Here is a 22014-nt window from a genome sequence, read left to right on the forward strand (position 1 = left end):
AATAATTTTTAATATTATATATATACATTTCATAAAAAATATAAAAAATTATGTCAAATACAATACATTTTAAGGAATAAACATAATTAATATTAACATAATCAAAATACATATAAACTAGATAAATAATATAAAAATAACAAAAAAGTGAAATAATTAAAAAAAAAACAAAAAAAAGTCAAGTTTTAGTGATCAATACCCGATTTGACAATAAAAATGTCTTTTAATCATTCACAAACGTTAGAAAAAAGCTTGAAAATCTCCCTATAAACATTCATTTAAAACACATTATACTCAATCAATATATCTTCATTTTTTCCCTAAAACTTCAAAACAAATCAATATATATGTATATTTACATGAGTTGTAGCCTAAATATGGAAGAAAATAGAAAAAAAAAACTAAAAAAAGTTGAAAAGAGCACTAACCGTGGCTGGGGAAGAAGGGTTTGCGCCATTCCTCTCGGGTCTGCCAAAGTGGAAGAAATTAGAAGAATGAGTAAAGGTTGTGAGTCGAGGGTTTTATGTAGGGTAAGGGCTTTCTCTGCGGTTCCATAAAGAAAACCGCAGAGAAATGTACCATTTTCTTTGCGGTTTTGTATAGAAAACCGCGGAGAAAAGTGTACGGTTTTCTTTATGGAACCGCGAAGAAAAGTTTATTTTTTTTCCCACTTCGTGTTTCAGACTCATTTGAACATTTTCTCTGCGTTTTTAATTTAATGCTAGAAAAAAAGCGCAGAGAAAGCCTATAGCTGTAGTAGTGTCCTATGAGATCCTTGGCCGAGGTGGTTAAGCGGCCGCATATGTACACATCACTACTTAAGCTCTCCACTCAGGGCTGGGTGAGCTTTTCTTTCCCTTTACCTGCACCACATAGCACCCATGAGTCAAAGCCCAGCAAGAAAACACAATATAGCAAACATATAATATCAAAGGATGATCATAATAATCATACAGAACTTATAGCTCCGAACAGATGAGTGAATATCACTTTGTGTTTACAATAACCATGAATGAGCTTATAGCTCTAATCAAATGAGTGATTCAACACTTGAGGTTCTGGTAAACCATACTGAGTGACTAACAAGCAAGTCATTAACTTAAACAGATGAGTGACTACTGGGTAAGTCACTAGCTTTAACAGATGAGTGACTGCTGGGTAAGTCACTAGCTTAAACAGATGAGTGACTGCTGGGTAAGTCACTAGCTTAAACAGATGAGTGACTGCTGGGTAAGTCACACAAGCGCTTTTAGTTTTCATTGAACTTGAGGTCGGTCCGGCATTAATGCTCTTGTTGAGTCATCTAATGCAGATGTCGATTAGATCTAATCTTTGTTGGCTTGCGTTGAATACGCTAAGGCCGTTCCTGACTTATGAGTCAGCACTGTGTGACCAATGCCCAGTACCACTGTCGAACTTGACTAATAAGTCCCAGCTTCACAGTTGATACTGACACCTTTGCCAATTCTGACTAATTAGTCAGTACCATGCACAAGTGAGCAAGATTTGCTAAGCATTCAATAATCAATCCATGTCCACATTTACACATTCAACATGCCTCATGAATAACCATGCATGTCACATATGGGGTGCAATTTTCTTACCTCTGATTCGAGCGAGAATGAATAAAAGAACGACCCTTGAGAACGATCTGACTTTTAGCCCTTTAGTGGTCACTTAGTCATAACTAAATATGGAACACCATCAATAACATGAATAACAAAGGTTCCCAAACCAAGATCTAGCCTCCGGGACATCAATCCCCACTAATCCGGGTAGTAGGAATAATCCCGAGGCCTAAAACCAAGTTCTCGAGGTCAAAACAGTTAAACGGGCTCAAAACTACCCAAGGGCTGCGGCCCTAGCACCTTGAGCCGCGGCCCCCAACCACACCAGGAGCAAGGGCCGCGCCGTCCAGCAAGGCCAAAGCGCTCCACCTGCTTCTTCGAGCTAGGGCCGCGACGCCTAAGAACAGGGCCGTGGCCCCCAACCCAGAACCATCCACAAACTCGATTTCCATCATCCCAAACCCTCCAAAAACATACCCAAACACTTCCAAATCCACAAATCAAAGTTCCCAATGATCCAAAACCATCAAATCCCGAGGCTCAAACGAACAAAAAACTCAACGATTCACAAAATCAAATTCTAAGCTTAGAAACTCTAAAAACTCAAAACTTAAAACTTAGATTACCTTTGATTGGGTTGTTTCTCGTCAAATCCTTCAGTCAAGAAGCTTCTAATCTTTCCTAGGATAGCTATGCCTCGATCCTCGCTTGATTCCGACTCCTAAAACTCGAGATTTCTTCGAAAATGCCTCGAACGGTAAAACGAACTAATGGGAAGAGAGAAAAGGTTTTCTAACGTACGGTTCTATCTGACAAGCTACTTCAAGCTTAAGTAACCTCAAATAAAACCTAGTGCTCGGGGTCCCGAAAATACCCCCGGGGACATTATAGTCAAAACTCCCATAATTTCCTCATGAACTCAATAACTCCCAATTTATCATCGAATAACATCCTCATTACTCAATATCCCAATAAAAGACCCCTGTTATGACAAAACTGCTAATTCACAATATAAGACCGTCTCATGCCGAATAGCTCGAATATATCTCCATAATAATTGGATATTGTTATACCCAGATTTCGAGCCATGGTAAATATGACCTCGAAAGCTGAGTTCGCAATAAATGGTCTCGTGAGGATTAGAGTATGATCTAGGATTGTAAATCGAGCATGCAAAGTATGATATATGATCTCGAATGCGGTGACCTCGAAATGATCTCGATCTCAAAAGGTAGCTCCGAGAACACCTTCATGTTCAGGAACTTCGGAGCATGGGTCTTGAGCTCGATGTACTATCTCGAAAGCAATGTTAGCTCGGGAGATGTCAGTGGCTCGCACAATGACATGAAACCTGAGATGCTGAAGCCTCGAAGATACGCTATAACCACCTTGAATATCTACAAGTATTGTAAACATGAGATGTAATCCTCATTTATTGATGTAAATCCCCAAGAATCGTGGGATATTATTTAGTCAGTTATGCATTCCCTAGTCTTCAGGAACGTTTCCTTTTTTATCTGATTAAAGGCATTTAAAGCCATTTATTTTTATTCACAAAAGAGTAACTACCCAAAATATGTGGGATAGTATTCTGCATCCTTCTCTATAAATAGAGAAGTCATGCACCATTGTAATGGACCGAAATTCTGATCCTTGAGAGAAAACTCTGGAGAATTCATTCTGGAAGAATTCCTAGAGATAATCTTGAGATTAATAACAGAGACTCGTGGACTAGGCAGATTTAACTGCTGAACCACGTAAAAAACCGTGTGTTTGATTCGTTTATTTCTTTTGGCCATTGTCTTTAATTGTTTACGTGCTCTCTTCTTTTATCTGTTGACGAAAAACGGCGTCAACAGATCTCATCCATAACTCACAATATGAACCAAAATACACATATATCCCCTCAACGGGCCAAATTACCAAAACACCCTAATAATCATATGTGGACCCACATGTATGCATATAACATCATATTATAATATAATTCACATAAACATGCATATTATCAGCTAATGGCATAATTAAACTATTATGACCCTCCTGGCCTACTAATCCAGCCATTAAACCGCATTAGGGATTTCAGGGCATTACATGCATCATCATTAGTCTAACCAATAGGATTAAAACATTTAAAACACAACATTTGGAGCATTTTACGTAAACTGTACGACCCTAAAAGACCGCCCAGGCAATGCATTGTCTGCATGTAGGCGATGTATCGCTTGACAGGCGATTTGTTGCCTACAAGCAGGCGTGCATCGCCTGTTAGGACTTTTGAAGCCCTTCGCATTTAGGCGATGCTACGTCACCTTCTCTGATTTTGGACCACTCCAATGGTCCTAAAATTTCTCCAAATGCTATTAAACTTTTTGGAAATGTTTGAATATCTCATTGTATCACTTTAGACCCATAAAAGTCAATTTTAGATTCCTTCTACACAATCTCATGTTTTCACTTCTCTTTAAGTGAAAACTGTTAAGTGTTTTGCATCTCATCGTGTAAACAACTTAACCATTATATTTAACCAATCTCAATACGTGGAAGGTAACATGTTTGAACCTTATTTTCGGCACTGTAAATTATTCAGAATTTTTTAAAAAAATTTATAGAATGATCTAAATAACTACAATGTATACAATCATAAAAAAAATTCGCTGAAAATACTTTCTGAGCCAAAAACACCAAACAAGTGCATCAGTGTTCCCATTTTTAGGGGGTGCACAGGGACACACCAGAGAATCCTCCTCGTGTATATGACTGACTATTGATCAAGGGAGTAACTTTTTCCATTTGATTTACTGCGTGTTACACACATGCATATGATACACGAGATAGAAGAATGAAAGGAAGAAAAAAAAGTGAAAAAGACCTTTTTGAACAAAACAAAAAAATTAGATAAGAATAGATGAAATAGACTATAAATAATTTAGACATCTATATGAGAGAAAGAAATTAGGACTGGGAAAGAGACGAGACAAAGAAAAGAGAAAGAAACAAAAGTAGGAAAGGACAAAAGAGTAAATAAGAAAAGACAAACTAGAAAATTAAGAAGTATAATGAGATTGTTAATCAGCCTAGGAGCATCTCCAGCGCTTGCACTACTGGGCAACGATGTCAATTTTGGAAACAATGCAAAATTTAATATTTTATTTAATTATTGTAACTTTGATTATAAATAACAAATAAAAAACAAAACAACGTTGCCAACAGTGGGCAACGTTGCCAAAAATTAAGATTAAATATATATTATTTTTGTTGACTTTGGACCACTTTAACACAAGCATCATTTTTAGCCACGACCATTGCTGATGCTCTAATAAGCTACGTATAGCATTTATACACAATAATATGTATACATACATTCCAAATATTATTGACAATTGCATGCCATGCAAGCAGCATCCCGGTAAACCAAATTCTATTCGATCCTTACTAACTTACCATGGTTAGCTGTAGATTACTCTGCGTCGTTTTGCAGGAGAGTGTTATTATTTGACATTTTAAGGTGTCTAACACTACATGAGATTATACTTTATGGTTGGTTAGCGATATCCTAAAATATTTATTAAATTTAGATGTATGAAATTCGGTATTGAATTGTACAAATATCAGTATGCCAACTTCTTATAGTGTTGGGCACCAGTAATACCCCTTAGCAATTCTCTATGCAGAGATGGTAGAGAGCTAACACCATATTACCTTATGTAAAATATATTCTAAGCTTTTAGCATATTGTTCAAGTCCGTTTGTCAATACTTATGCTTTTGCTTATGGCAAAAAAAACATAAGATAAGTGAATTTTTTTATTTATTTTTAATAGTTTGAATAATTATTATATAAATATATTTTTTTAATGAAAAATTATTTTCAAAGTGTTTGGATATTAATTAAAAAAGATCTTTTATGAATAAATTGGAAATAATAAAATTATTTTAATTTAAAAAATAGCTAATCAAAAAAGTCTTTTGAAAAAAAAAAACTAAAAATCCTAATTTATCAAAAAAAGATCTTTTATATTAATTTTTTTTTTACCCAAATGCTCTCAAAATTATTTTTTTAATTTGAGAAGCTAAAAATAGCTTAAAATAATAACTAAGTCAAACAGAGCCTAAGTGAATATATAATATTGGTTTTGGAGACATATGACCAAAGAGTATGTGCACCCAAATATTACACACAGTGATGTGACAGTTTAGCCTAGCTAATCACATTTATTGAAATTTGGGTCCACTGTTTTAAAAAGCAGTGACACGTCATTGTGTGTAATATTTGTGTACATATTTTGGGTGTACATATCATTACTCTTTGACCCAATATGCAATTTTCCAAAAATTGATAATAACATCACAATATTTATTGACACACTTAAATAGGGCTATCTCATTTTCCCATATATATTTTTGTAGTATTATTGGAATTAACAACATACACACCAACCAAATTTTGTAGCATGCCCAACATGTTATACTAATCACTGCAAGTATCTCTTAGCATTATTCTATTTTTATTGAATACATTAATGATAATTTATTGCCAAAATAATCCTTCAAACATAAAGGAAAATGAAAGAGGTTACCATCGAAAATTTCTATTCCCAAATCGTTTCTCTACTCAATCGAAAGGATAAATAATTTCAATGAAATGCATTTATGGGAAAACGAAAATGATGTGTGTATTTTATGGAAAATTGAATAGGCCCTAACAAACATGATATAATAATTAATGTTTGATACCAAATCAACTTTTTATTTATTTATGCATAAAGTATGATTTTATTCTTTTTTTCTCTACTATACTCTTTACATCTTTCTCACAAGGATTCACACCAAATTTACTACATTGATAACAGTTTTTATTTTTGTTCGAACTTGATAAACTTTTTTTTTATTATTATTGTTGTTCTATAACAAAATTATTTAGCTTGTTTTTATTTATTTTGTTAGAATAAATGTTTAATAGAAAATATGAATATGTATACAATATGCTTATGAAAAAGAAAAAGAAAAAGAAAAAGAAAAAGAAAAAGAAAAGAAAAGAAAAGAAAAGAGAAGTTGAAAATTTGATTCAATCTTAGAAAGAATTCATCTATATTATGTATCTAGGTTTGGGAAAGGTTATTTATTTATTTTGAAAGGAAGGACTAGGTTTTTTTTAAGGGAAGATTTGGGATAGGTTCGAATATTGCGCAATTTCTTACACTAATTTTTACATTAATACTAAAATGATTAATGATCAAGATTAGAGTATAATAATAATAATTAAAGAGCAATGACATGTGCATGCATCAAAACATTACACCAACTAAGGATGAAATTTTTTCCTATGGGGATGGGTCCCGTGGGTACCCGCCCCTAATGGGGCAGGGATTCCCTGCCTAAACGAGGAACGTGGGTCATTTTCAAACCTCGAATGTTAAATGGAGGCGGGGACAGATATAGCACTCCCCGCCCCGAGTTCCGTTTTATTTTTTTTATTAATTTTATAATATTTTTTAATTTATTTTACATATTTCTTTATGTGATTTTGTAAAATATTAGTAATTTTTTAAAGATTTTTAATTTTATTTTGTACATATTTAATACTTTGAATGATTAATATAGTGTAATATATATTAATTTTAGTTAATCTATTTTTGTTTATTTTATTTTTAAATAAATGGGTACCCGTGGGAATTCTCCGCCCCAACGGGTATACCCCACCCCACCCTACCCGATGGGGAATATGCGAGGATGGGGGTAGGGGAAGCACCCTGTGACAGTCAAAATCCCGTGATCCGCAAGGGGAAAGACCGGGTAAAAGTTGTGTAATCCCACATCGCCTAGGGAAGGTCAAGTGTGATGATTCTAATACTGTGTAGGTATGAGGCTATACAATTGAACATAGCTTAAATTAATTAGTGTGTACTACCTATGCCAACAAGATGCATATTCTTTTTAGTAGTCCTTCACTTGAGAACTCCAAAGTTAAGCGTGATTGACTTTGAGTAATCTCATGATGGGTGACCTCTTCAAAAAATTTCTCAAGAAGCGTGCAAATGAGGACAAAGCATGCTGGAAAGACTCATGTTGTTTTGCAGGACTAGTCGTCATTCCAGGAAGCAGCCATAGTGACGTGGGACGTTACGCACTCCTTGCCAATTACCCGCCTTGTTTCCATCCCTAACAACAACTGATCGTTTTATTTAACCAATCAAATTTATATCAAGAGGGACCCATTATTTAAAAAAAAACAGTGTCACATCAGTTGTTGTAATGTTTTGATACATAATTTTGGTGCGCATATCATTATTCATAACTAAATAATTAATAAGAAATATATACGAAAATATAATTTATGGCAAAGTTATATAATGCATGCTAAACGTAATTAAAATGATCCGATTAATGTTGAAATATTAGTGTGATCAATATATGATTTTAAAGTCATGATTTTGCAATAATTAAATTTATTGTATAGATTTGTGCTACTTATTTATTTCACAATAATTTAGTGTGATCAATATATGATTTTAAAATCATGTTTTTGCAATAAATAAATTTATTGTAGAGGTTTGTGCTAGTTAGTTATTTCACAATCACAATCACAATCACAGTCACATTCACAATTTTCATATTGTTTTTTGGTATTAATTTTCATCATGTATAAAGATGGGTTTTTTTTTAAGATAATATAAGAAAAATATATTTCACATTAATATATAAATAAAAGGTGATAGTTTCACAAAGTCAAAGGAGTAAGTAAATTTTTGTGAAAAAAAGAGTAAGTAAATTTGAATTTGAATTTTTTTTTAAGGAATTTGAATTTTAATAATTATTTATATTGTAATTAGATATCCAATTTTTCGCACCCGTAATATTAATATTGGAGGTGTTTTATTAATACAGCATTTTCTTTATAAATAATTAATTAATTAGATATGAAAAAAATGAAATGAAAATGTAACCCGTCTCTCTTCTAAAATTCTGTAAAACATTATTTTTTATTTTATTTTGGTAAGTACTTATTGACAGTTCAAAAGTTGGGAACTTTAGTGTCAAAAATAAAGTACTGTTTTTTATGTGGAAAAAAATAGGAGTAATTAACGTTCAGAACCAAAAACATGTTTAAATCTTAACAATATCCAAACATGACACATACATATATAGTTAAACTGGTACGAAATTATAGTAAAAAAAGAAGAAGAAGAAGAAGATAAAGTGAACCTTTTTTATAGCTAACAAAGAAATAGATTAAATGGTCAAAGTAACACAACGTGTTCCTATAAAAGCTCTAAGGTTCATTGAAGTTGGGTTCAAGCCAAATCACCAAAAGATTCCAAATTTTGAGAGATGACTTTTCAATGGTTGAGATCAATTCTCAACACTTCTTGGGGACCCAGATAAAGGGTTAGCAGAAGAAGTAGAGTAGAGTAGCTAAGTGGAAGAGAGTGATGAGTATGGAGATAGGAAAAGCTATACATCTCTCTCTCTCTCTCTCTCTCTCTATATATATATATATATGAATGTATAGAAGGGAAGATAGAGCTTATTATTATCTATATATCTCTCTGCCATTCTAAGCATTTATTTCTGCTTTCATTCTCACTTTGACTCATCATCACTCTTCTACTTCTACTTATTCAGAAGAACCAAAACCATACAACAAAACACAACACAACAGAACCAACCTTTTCTTCTCTTCCGCTTCTGTTATATTTTTTTTCTATGTAAAAAAGTGAAGAAAGAAGAGAAAAGGGTGATATGGATTTGGTAAAGAGATGGTTTCAAGGGTCCAAATTAGTGTTGGGCATGTTATTGGTTCAAGCATTCGCAACTGGTATGCAACTTCTGTCGAGAGTCATTCTTGTTCGAGGAACCTTTGTTTTTGCATTGATGACATATCGTCATTTGGTTGCGGCTCTTTGCGTTGCTCCTTTAGCTTTCTATTTCGAAAGGTTCTTCTTTTCTTATTTCAATGTGTTTTCATGGCTATATATATATATATGTGTGTATATATATGTGTTGTTCTAAGAGGTGGTGGTGACATGGTTTTTTGTGATGTTGCAGAGTTAGTAAAGAAAAGAAATTTGAATGGAAGAAGGTTTTTTTATGGCTATTTGCCAATGCCTTAGCCGGGTAAGCCAATAATTTGGTGTTGATTTGATCTCATATATCATATGATTTTATTACATTTTTCACATGTGTAATATATATATATATATATGTATATGATCTCTCTTTTCAAGTTGTTCTTGTTTGCCACTTACTTGAAATAATATTCTGGTTTCGAACGAATCTTTGGACCCCATTATCAAGATTGCTGTCGTTTTGGCTTCACTAGTTTTGATTTTGATCTTTGAAAATAATAATAATGCAGACACATGATAGATTTAAAATATGGATAAAAAATTGTACTTTGTTCATATATATATATAAATATAAATATAAATGCATTGGTATTTAAAGCCCCTTTTCAATGCAATTCAGAAAGTAATAAATAGCATATCTGAAATGCCATCATACCATTCTTTGATTTAATTAATGTGTTGATGAGATGGAATTGGCTGTTGAAAAAGCAATGATATCGTTCTAGTCATTTTATATATATATATATATATATATGAAAGCAAAATGGTTTTCAATTCTATCCTATGTGCTGTTTTTTCTATCCTTTATTCTGAAAAGATGGCATATATCATTAATGATGTATTACCACATATATAAGATTACAGAATTACTGAAAAGTAGTTTTAGATTTTATTCTATATATATATATGTATGTATTGAATTATATTTATTTGTTTGTCGTTTTCTTTCTTAAAATGAAATATTGGGCATGCATGGTTGTCAATCAAGTTCTCAAATTCATTGAATTATTTATCGTTTCTGGGAAAAATAATTGGTAAAAAGAATCAAATTGTGACTACAGATAATAAGCAAACTCTCTCTTTTTCTATCTCTATCTCAGCCTTAGAAATTTTGAAGCTGTTAGGCCAAAAGTGCTTTTTAAATTAAGGGTGTTCCTTACTTCAAATCGATTAAAATCTTCATTCGACCTATATATATATATAAATATATATATATGTCTGACACATTGAAAAAAAATAATATATACTTATTCTTCTGGTCTGGTCCACACCAGATTGGAGATTACAGCTGCAGCTTCACTTTTAAGATTACTTCATGAAATGGCCAACTCAATACTCAATTAATGCTCATTTTTGTCAGTTTCAGCTTTTAATTTGCTTTTGATTTGAGTTGTTGAATAATATATATATATATATGCATGCATTATATGTATATGCAGGATAACATCTGCTATGGGATTGTTCTATTATGGCCTCAGAGAGACATCAGCTACTTATGCCACAAATTTTCTCAACTTAATTCCCATTGTCACATTTGTCTTATCCATCTTCTTCAAGTAAGATATACATATACATATATATGTGTGTATATATATATAGTTATATAATCCAATAAAAAAATATATGTAAGAACATCTGTTTTTGTAGATTAGAGCAGGTGGAGCTGCATACAAAGGCAGGTAAAGTGAAGATTATTGGGGCATTAGTGTGTGTAGCTGGAGCTCTCACCAGTAGTCTTTACAAGGGAAAAGCATTCTACATTAGTCATCACCATATTGACTCTCATATCAATTCTAAGACATCTGATACCAATTGGGCACTTGGCACTCTCATGTTGGTTGGCAGCTGCTTCTCCTATTCTTCATGGTTCCTTATACAAGTATGCACTCTCACACACATATATATATATATATATATAATGCTTATACACCTCACTATCAAGATTGAAACTTTCCTATATATATATTTATATAGGAGCTATTATAGTGAGGTCATCTTTTTTTACAATATCAGTGAAGCTAGTTTGTGTTTTTTATACCTTGATAAGCTTTTTATATATGACAGTGTACATTGTAATAACGTAACATACACCTGTTTTTAAATTTTTTTAAATAATTTACAATATCGAAAATAATATTCAAAGAGTTGACTTTTACACACATATACAATAAAATAACCACGTGTGTACGTGTGTAACAAGCTATTTGAACCCTGTTTTCAGTATCATAATTTATTAAAGATTTTTTGAAAATTTGTAGAATATTCTAAATAACTACAATGTACATCCCGGCGTCGAAAACAGAAAAATGATGCACTGAGTGGATGCATTGGATTCGTTCTCATTTTATATATTTGTTACTTTTCCTACTGTGCATGGTTCTTTACACAAGTATGCACTACTCATTTTTATATATGCTTATGCTTCTACAGCTCACAGTCAAGGTTGATATATATTCCCAACTGTTTTGCCTTTTTCCTTTTAAAGAAACTTACTTTACTCCACTTATATATATATATGTTCTTTTTTTGACAACAGCTCAAGTTCAAGGAAATATTTCCATATAAATATTGGGTGACGATGCTGACATGCATTATAGGAGCTGTGCAATCAGCTGTAATGGGTTTATGTTTAGATAGACGTGTAGCTGCATGGAAACTAGACTGGAATCTACAACTGCTGACTATAGTTTACTCAGTAAGTTGACTTTGACAATTTGTGTTTGGTGGGTCTTTTTATATGAAATCTGCCTAACATATAAATTTTATATAAAAAAAAAATACATCTTTATTGTTATAGGGATCACTTGCCACAGCTGCAACATTCTGCTTACTCACATGGGCAATCTCAAAGGAAGGCCCCACTTATCCTCCCATGTTCAACCCACTCACTCTGATTTTTGTAGCTGTATTAGAAGCACTCATTCTTGGTGTAGCCATAAGAACTGGAATGTAAGTATCATATGTGAATATTATGTTCAAATATTCTCTACCTAGAGGTGATAATTATTCATATCTATGATACTCATCGCTCGATCTTTTATTCCATTCATTTGTTTGGAATGAAATTGTCGAATTTCGATCATTTCGGTAGAACAACTATTCCATTTGAAAATGAGAGGGAAGATCATTCTAATACAAGCTTAAATTATTAATTTTTTATTTTATTCCTATTCATTTTCCTATTCTCATTTCTCAATTTTCGTTCTCTCCAACCGAACTACACCTAAGTGTGTAGTGTCTCCATCATTGCATTATGTCTAACAAACATGAAAAAAAGGACATGAAATATTTTTAGGCAATCAAGTTAAGTCTCTTTTAGCAAAAAATTTCTAAATAAAATTTGATAGTAAGGTTTGTATTTTTCTAAGTCTTACAAACCTCCAAATATGTATAGAGCTCAAGGATTTGATTAACAAAAATTTTTTTAGGGGTTGAATTGTGATCAATAGAATGAGAGTCAGAGCATTACTATTTTTAGAAATAACACTATTTATATAAGCTTTGGAAAAATACAATATATTTTTTTAAATATATACCAAATTAAACGTGTGTATATTTTTGCAGTTTGATTGGCATGGCTCTGATCATATTTGGAATTTATTCCTTCTTGTGGGGACATAGAAAAGAGACCAAAATATTGGCTGAGGACAGATTAGATAATGGTGAAGGAGCAGGAAAGATGAGAAGTGGTGATCAGATTGCAGCAGTGTCACAGCTCACAGCCATTGTAGTGCCAAGCACTTCACCACCTATTTCTCCAAAACATTAACAAAAAAATTTAAAAAAAAATAAAAAATAAAAATCATGTTGATAAAGCTGACTCCCTATTGGGATTCAAATTTTTACATATTCCAAGCTAATCCTGCTAGTGTTGAAAGAATAATAAAATTACTTCTAGTAAAAAAGACCTTTCACTTCTTCGGTCCACAGGCCATGCCAGGGTGCTTCGTCGTGCCCTTCTCTGAGGACTACGATACCCTACCCTTTGGGGCCCCATTTTTTCGATGTTCCTCCTCCTCCTTCGATAAGTAGTCAATTGATGAGAAAAGGGGTCAAATTGAGAAAAGCATCTATGATAATGCTATGAATGTCAGATGAATTAAGAGCAATGTAACAGTACACCAACTCCTCAAAGTCACTCCAATCACAAACACCACCAACTTCTTCTTGATTCATCATTTCAAGTATTGATTCTCTAATATCTGAACTTGGATCTGTACTGAACTTGACCACACATGTACTCTCTGCAAAAACACCACTCACATCATCAGGCAAGCTTGCTGAGAAGCTAATTTCCTTCTTCTTAATCCTCTTATTCCATGCCCTAATTTTCTTCTTCTCTGATCTTGTTCGCGTCGCCATCGTCTCAACATGTTTTTGTTCTTCTTCTTCTTTGGTTGCATCCATCTGAGTTTTTTTTAGTACTGATGGTGAATTCTAGCTAGCCAAGATGGAATGAATCTTATATTTATATATAGCTCTAGCATAGTTGAGAAGTCTTGTGAAGGTTGTTAATGAGAGGAGCCTTTGAGTCATTTATGACACAAAATTCAAATGTGTCACATTCAAATAAATTGTTACATGATCTCTACCTTTATTTTTGGAGTAGTAATAAAATGATGCTTTATTGTTCATAATAAGATTGAACTTTTCCCCCCTCAATTTGGTTTGAATGTACAAGGGTCTGAAATAAAAATTTGAATTTAAATCATTGGAGTTTAAAAAACTGAATATGTAATTGGTTAAGAATCTGAAAATATAAAAAAAATGATAGATTTGTAGGATTTTAGGATACAATAAATTGGATACAGAGAAAACGTGATTTTCTTGTTTTTGAGTTTTTTTATTTTAATTAGAATATAAAATTAGAATACTGATTTGAATTTTATTTTCAAAACTATCTTATCAATTAATTATTCATGTAGGTTCTACTGTTTTCAAAATTTTAAAATGATAAAACGGGATTACGATGCTATACACCCTAAGTATTTATTTATTTATTTTATAAACACACTTGTTATAAATTAATTTATAAATATTTTGCAAAAATAAATTTAAAACCCAACTTTTCTTATAGCTTATTATCATGTTAACATCTTTATTTTTGAGATTTTGATTATACTAATATTTAAATCTAGCTAATACTACTGGGCACCGCTTGCAAAAAGAATTAATACATACAAAATTCAGAATTAATATTCTGTCTCAATTTGTCTATCTCCTTTGACCCCTTCAATGACTAGCTGCCACGTGTTACATTTTCTTCACAATTAATATATGGGGCATTATATTTGAAGCACCCTATTAATTTAAAAAAAAAAAAATTTAACACTTTTTCTCAATTTTTTTTTTTGACATTCTTTAAATTCTTTTTTTGTTAATTTCAATAATTTTATTTTATCTTGTTTTCTTTCATAATTTTTTTTTGTTAAAATTTTTATTTTATTTAAATATTTAAAATATATATTATTTATATGTATTTTTAGAACATGAAATAGAAAGAAAAAAAATTAAGAGTGTCTTTTTTTTTTGTATAATATATTATAGAGAGAATTTCTTTTTAAGAAATAATGTTCATGGTAATTTTATAGTAATAATAATCTATAAAGTGTGTGAAAATAAATTTTAAAAATATATGAGATGTTTATTTAAAAAGGAAAAAACATTAATTGGTGATGGTTTTAAAATCAAAGAATGATAAATTAAAAAAACGTAAAAAATTCACATTTGTATAGAGTAAAATTAAAAATTTGACTTATAGCACACAAATTATTTAAAAAAATATTTATTGACTTTCTTTACCATATAATGGAGAAAAAAACCAAAAACAAAAACAAAAACAAAAAATAAAATGAAAAATCATAGTTTGACTTCTACTTTGAATGAGCTAACTAATAAATAGTAGGCAAAAATTGAGTCCCAAGAAAATGCTTATAAATTTTCTTTTTACCTAATTTAATCCATAATTGCCAAAATTTGATTCTCTATCTTTAAAAATAAAAGAAAATTTATTAGCACACACCAAATATAATAATAATATCCTTTAAAATTTAGACTTTAGCTGTACAAAGAATAGGATATGAATCAACTTTCATAATTATATGAAGAAATAAAATGGTATATATGTATTAAAGAAAAATAAATATAATGTTTTAAATTCTTTGTAAATCATTGCGTAGACTCCACCAATATTGCCCTTTTTCACATTCATTTATATGAGTAGTAAATAGTTGTAGTATATATATATAGCGATTTAATATAAATAAATAAAAGACTAATAAAAACAAATAAAAGGAAATTTTGTCAAAAATAAAAACTTATAAAATGGAAGAATAGAAGACAAACTGGCTTTTGGAAAAAACAAAAAACACCATTAATAAATAATCCCTAAATCAGCGGTTATTTTCGGCGGCCAAAATTATATAATTAATTCAACATTTTTTTTTATTTGACAAAATAATTAATTCAACATTTTATATTACAACTTTATTTATAAAACTGCCCATTTTTCATTTTTTTAATGGCCCAAATTAAGGGACATTTTGAGTGTATAGATAACGGAAATTCTTAGTTTTAACGGTTTTTATTTTTTTTCGTTAATTTTAACGAAATATTTTTATATTTAACGGTAGTTTGTAAACACTTAAACTTAAATAAAATAAAATAAATAATTTAAAAAAATAAAATATGATATTTTTTAGATATTTTACAATGATAATTATTTTAAAATAATAAATAATTAAATAAATTAAAATAATATATTTTTGAGATATTTTACAATAATAATTATTTTAAAATAATAAATAATTAAACAAATTAAAATATGATATTTTTGAGATATTTTAAAATATGATAATTATTTAAAAATAATAAAATTATATGTTTTATAACTTAAATAAAATATAATTAAACTTAAACTCACTTATTAGAATAATGTCATATTAAATATATAATATAATCTATTGTCAATTAGCAACAAATTACTTTAAAAAAAAGTAGTAAGAAATATAAATTTAAAATCCACGTATAATATTTAATATTACATTAAATATATAATATATAATATTCTGTTGTCACTCTCAAATTCAAAAATTAAAATAAACATAAACTTAAACAAAAATAAATGAATTATTTAATTAAAATATCATATTTATTTGAAATTTATATAATATTAATATAAATTTAATAAAAATAACTAATAAATTTTATAAATACAACTACACAAACTAATATATAAATATATATATATAAATATTTGTTTCAAATGTTACGGTATGTGTCAGGGAGAAATAAGAGAGCGTGTGCAAAATTAATTGAACATGTTTAATACGATGATTCGTATTTTGTCTATGCAGAGAGAGTTTTATAGCAAAATGTAAATGATGAAGGGCTTCTTAAAAACAATTTTTTTTTCTTTCTATATTGTAGAAAATCCTATTTTATAATAACCATGAATGTATAAGGTATGGAATTTCAATAAATAAATAAAATCAATTAATTAATAATAATGACTTGTTCATAATATAGCATACATATATATATATATATGGTCCATTGATATAATAGGTGGGTACCAAACTAAATCAACTAGTATATATATATATATATGTATTGTAATTCAATGCTTAATTTGTTGACTAATGTTTTCTCCTCTTCCTTGATGCCGAAGTCATATAAAATTCGAATTAGCACATCTATTTTCTTTGTACTTTCCAAAAATATATATATTTATATTTATGCCTCTATTCCAAGTAAATACTATTAAAAAAAATGGGGACGTGAATTTAAATTTGAAATTGTTAATTTATAATAAATTATAGTGATTATGTTATATTATTTTTTATCCCATTTTATTGTAATTATTTACATAATCTTGTATATATATATGAAAAATCCCCTAACAATTAATACATACAAAATTCATTGTAATTAAGTTCATGAGACAGATTAATTGAAAGATTTGATTGTTAATATATTATTTAGGAAACCAATTAGCTCAAAGATTTGATTAAATTAGGAAGATCGAATAGAAATTTTGTAATAAATAATTTTTTTTCTCTTCACTTTGAGCCTATCAATTTATAGTGAACGGTTGGAGACTCTAGACTTATTTGCATGATTTAAGGGAATGAAGTTATAATTGCATATAAATTCTCTCTCTCTTTTTGCTAATCATATTATTATCACATCAATTATTCTTATATTTCTCACGTAGAATAATCAGAATTATTAGAATCAAGTGTTAGAATGGATCTAGGGTTTAAAAAATGGTTCAAATGGTCACAAGTAGTGTTGGCGATGCTAATGGTGCAAGTATTCTCAACAGGAATGCAAGTGTTGTCTAGAGTTGTTCTTGTAAAGGGTACTTTCGTTTTCGCTCTTATTACTTATCGAAATGTTGTTGCTGCTCTTTGTGTCGCTCCTCTTGCCTATTACTTCGAAATAAGGTTTTTTCTTTCTTTCTTTCGATTAAGATAACAACATAGATTAATTTCTTTCATCTTTAGATATAAAGAGATTACTATCTTTGTGTCGCTCCTCTTGCCCATCACTTTAAAATAAGGGGTTTTTCTTTCATTCTTTCGATTAAGATAACAACGTATTAAATAGATTACTATTTCGGACCATATGTTTTAGTTAAATACGAAAAAATATGGTTTTGTTTAAACGTAATTTTATTGTGTTATTATCATTTCTTGATTTGTTATTCGGTTTAAACTTTATATTATTTGTGAAATTGACATGTTAAATTTGGCAGAGATCATGAAATGAAGTTTGATTGGCAAGTTTGGTTTTGGCTCTTTGTCAATGCCCTAAACGTGTAAGACTAACAAACCCTATTGTAACCTTTATTTCATCACTTCAATCTATATATAATGTGTTTATATATATATATATATATATATATTTATGTGTGTATGTATTTCAGGGTGGGTACCACGGGACTGTTCTACTATGGTCTAAAAGACACAACAGCTACATATGCTACCAACTTTCTCAACCTTATTCCCATAGTCACTTTTGTAGTCTCAGTCATCACAAGGTACTATATATATATATATACATATAAAAGAAATTTTCTTATATATCCATATGTGATTGACCAATTAAGAAAAGCACTTGTTTTTGTTCTGAATTTTCATTACATGTGTTTGTAGAATGGAGAGACTGAGATTGGGAACCAAACCAGGCAAAGTAAAGACAATTGGTGCTTTGTTGTGTGTGAGTGGAGCCATAGTCACTGGCCTTTACAAGGGAAAGGAATTTTTTATTGGTCATCATCATGATGAGTCATTATCTGGTCACAACAACAGTAGTAGTGCCATGGCATCTCATTCTCATTGGGCACGTGGCACAATCTTGTTGGTTGTGAGCAGCCTTGCTTATTCATCATGGTTCATAGTCCAAGTACTGATTATATAATATAATTCTCTTTATATATATTATAATCTAATAACAACAAATTAACATATGGGTTTTATTTGTGATTTTGAAACAGGTAAAACTTCAGAAACTTTTACCATATGTGTACTTGTCAACCATGTTGACATGCATTTTGTCTTCATTTCAATCAGTGCTCTTAGGCCTATGTTTAAACACAGACTCCATAGCTTGGAGTTTAGGCTGGAATTTACAGTTAGTTACTGTAATCTACTCGGTAAGCTTGATTAAGCTTAGTTATATTTGCAAATATTACTAATTTTGAAGTGTTAATTATCTAATTTTGGTATAGGGAATACTAGCAACGGCAGTGAACTTGTGCTTACTTTCATGGGCAATATCAGTGCAAGGCCCCACATATCCACCCATGTTCAATCCACTAGCTCTAATTTTTGTGGCATTTTTAGAAGCTCTCACACTTGGTGAACCCATCACAGTTGGAACGTATGTATATAATACATATACATATATATATATAATTATTATATATATTGGTGAATATATATGATATGAATGAACTCATCAAAATCTTATGATTTCATTGATTGCAGCTTGATGGGTGTAGTGCTTATCATTTTTGGGCTGTACTCTTTTTTGTGGGGAAAAAGAAAAGAGATTAAGAGCTTGTCTCAGCAGAAGGTGGGATTTCATGAAGTAGAACCAGTCAATTCTAATACTCAGCTTGGTGAAAAATCACAGACATGTACAGTTGATTTTGGACATTAGAGGATTTATTCATGATTCTGATTTTCGTGGACAGGGTTTACAATTTTAAAATAACAAATTTAGATATGTATATATATAGATATAAATTCATATCCATGGTGATATATGGGCATATGAAATAAGTGGACTAGTCCCTTTTTAAATTGTGTGTTCGGTTGTGGTGTGTGATTTTGAGTAATTATTTTGATGTATATATAACTTTATTAATAAAATTATTAATTTGATTTGGTTAGTCATATTCACTCATTTACATATGATAGATGGGTTATTGAGCATCAACTTCTTGTTCAATTCATTACACATTTGGAAATCTATAATGGTGAACCTTTCCCCGGCGCGTTTTAAAACACGCCGGTAAAGGTCAATGATGAAAAGAGGAAATAAAAGAAAAATCGAAACGACTGCGTTTTGGGTGAACCATTACTAATGCAATAATGATAAAAAAAAAAGGCTGGAAATAAAAGAAAAATCGAAACGACTGCGTTTTGGTTGACTCTTTACCTCATCCCCTTCTTCTTCTTCTTCAATTTTTGCCAGAAATCCTCGCTCTCTTTCTGTGCATTTGTCCACCATGACTCTCTCTCCTTGCCACTCTTCCCAGAAGGAGGCTATCGGTATAGCCATCACTGTTAGTTTTTTTTTGTTTGTTAAGCTTGTTTCAGTAATGGGTATCGTTTTTAATAGAGAAATTATATTGTTTTCGGATGGGGTTTTTGGTTTTGATATTCAGGCGTTTGAGAAGAATGGTGTGGAGAAAGATGTTGCAGAACATGAATTCGATAAGAAGCAACGACCCACTCTGCATTTCATTCGAAATTTGATAGCAGTCGAAGCAACTGAGGCAATGGTTTGCAATCCTTCTTGGCAACCTTTGATTGCTTGTCCATTTTAGTTTGACCAATTCTTGCTCTGAAAGTAGGTTAGATGATGTACCTGTTTGTGCATCTGGTTTTGTGTTAGCAGATCAATATGTCTCAAGCATATATGTTGTGTTATGATCTTGTGTAATGTGTAGTGTTTGTATATGTTGGTATTATTTCTTGGCAGTGTCTAAAACCAAAAATGCAAGTACAGTCTTATGTCATCTGGAATTATTGTTTCTGCAAAGTTAGTCTAACTACTCTGATAGCTCATAGGCCATGGAATGATCTGTAGTAAAGCTCCTGAGCTAAGATCTTGAGAGAGAGAGAGAGAGAGAGAGAGAGAGAAGGTAGTCTGTGTAACAAGTGCTTCAGAGTAATATCTTCATTGCTTGTGTGAAACTATTGTGTGTATCTTTTCTGACTTCAAAATCACATTTATTGTCTCATGTTTTCCCTTCTTGTTGCAGCAAATATCCCTTTCCTATGAAAATCCATTGATTTCGTCAAGTCTGATCAAGCTCAAGTGGGATTGCTTCCCTTGTTAATTTGCTCTTATATCTCATTAAAATGTTATGCCACTTCTTCAAGTAGTGCTTTCTTTTGAAATTAATTGAGCATCAAACAATAATCAATTAAGAATTGATTAAACATATTCAAGCATTGCACAATAAAACCATCTTATTTAAGACATCAAACATAATATGAATAAAAAGAAACTTTACTTACATTTGTGATCAAGTTTAAGAACCATCATTTTTCATAATTCATAATTCATAATTATGCTCATCACAATTCAATTTTTTTAATATGATTTATTTTATAATTAAAAATATTTAATTTATTTTATTTTGTAGGAATTAATTAGAATTTTTGACACTTAGAAATTCAGAAAAAGATTGTTTAAAATGAAGAAAAGATGGAGAAAGTGACATTTTTGAAGACCAAAGCCTAGAAAAAGTCGGCCCAGAAGACGCGAGGCCCAGTTGGATCAAGCGGCCAACCCACGAGCCCAGCGGGCTCTCTCCACGCATGCGGCCCGTTCTTCCAAGTTGCCAGGCGCCGCCCACCAAGGCTCCTTGTCCCTCTTCGTATCACGCACAGGCCCACCTTCAGAGAAAAAGTAGTCAAAAACAACAAAAACATTAACATCAAACTAATAGTAATAATAATAATAAATAATATAATAATTGTAATGAGTATTGCAAATTCCTATCATCATTTATTTTTAGTCTTTTGTTTGTAATCCCTAATGTAATTTTTTTTTGCATTTTAGCCCCCCAGCAGGGTACAGTTCTGCATATATATACTTTATTGTGAAAGCGGGTTAGGTGACGAAACCATTATTGCAAAGGTAAATTATTTTTGTCCCATTTGAGCTATCTCACAACTCTAATGCTATGTTTGGTAGGAAGGAGAGAAAAAATTAAGAGAATAGAAAAAGTGAAGAAAAGAAAAGGAATGTATTTTCTTTTCTTCTTGTTTGGCATAAGGAAAGAAAAGAAATTTGTTTTATTTCTTTGTTTGGTGTTTGAGTTAGAATTGAGAGGAAATAAATGTTTTTTTTTTT

At 30.8% G+C, this 22014-nt stretch overlaps 2 protein-coding genes across 2 annotated transcripts; both read left to right on the forward strand.

Annotated features, from left to right (window-relative positions):
* Positions 1-8884: 8884 nt before the first annotated feature.
* On the forward strand, positions 8885-13219 carry LOC133780257 (WAT1-related protein At1g09380-like). Its single transcript, XM_062220100.1, has 7 exons — positions 8885-9504; positions 9617-9685; positions 10857-10973; positions 11065-11296; positions 11954-12112; positions 12215-12366; positions 12982-13219. The coding sequence occupies exons 1-7, from the start codon at positions 9311-9313 to the stop codon at positions 13184-13186; spliced, it is 1128 nt and encodes a 375-aa protein (XP_062076084.1). The 5' UTR covers positions 8885-9310; the 3' UTR covers positions 13187-13219.
* A 4433-nt stretch (positions 13220-17652) lies between these two features.
* Positions 17653-19584, forward strand: LOC133778818 (WAT1-related protein At5g64700-like). The gene is made up of 7 exons (XM_062218841.1): positions 17653-17864; positions 18176-18238; positions 18347-18460; positions 18576-18825; positions 18917-19075; positions 19151-19302; positions 19410-19584. The coding sequence occupies exons 1-7, from the start codon at positions 17665-17667 to the stop codon at positions 19582-19584; spliced, it is 1113 nt and encodes a 370-aa protein (XP_062074825.1). The 5' UTR covers positions 17653-17664.
* Positions 19585-22014: the final 2430 nt, after the last annotated feature.

This window comes from Humulus lupulus, chromosome 5 (assembly GCF_963169125.1).
Source record: "Humulus lupulus chromosome 5, drHumLupu1.1, whole genome shotgun sequence".
NCBI classification, from domain to species: Eukaryota; Viridiplantae; Streptophyta; class Magnoliopsida; order Rosales; family Cannabaceae; genus Humulus; species Humulus lupulus.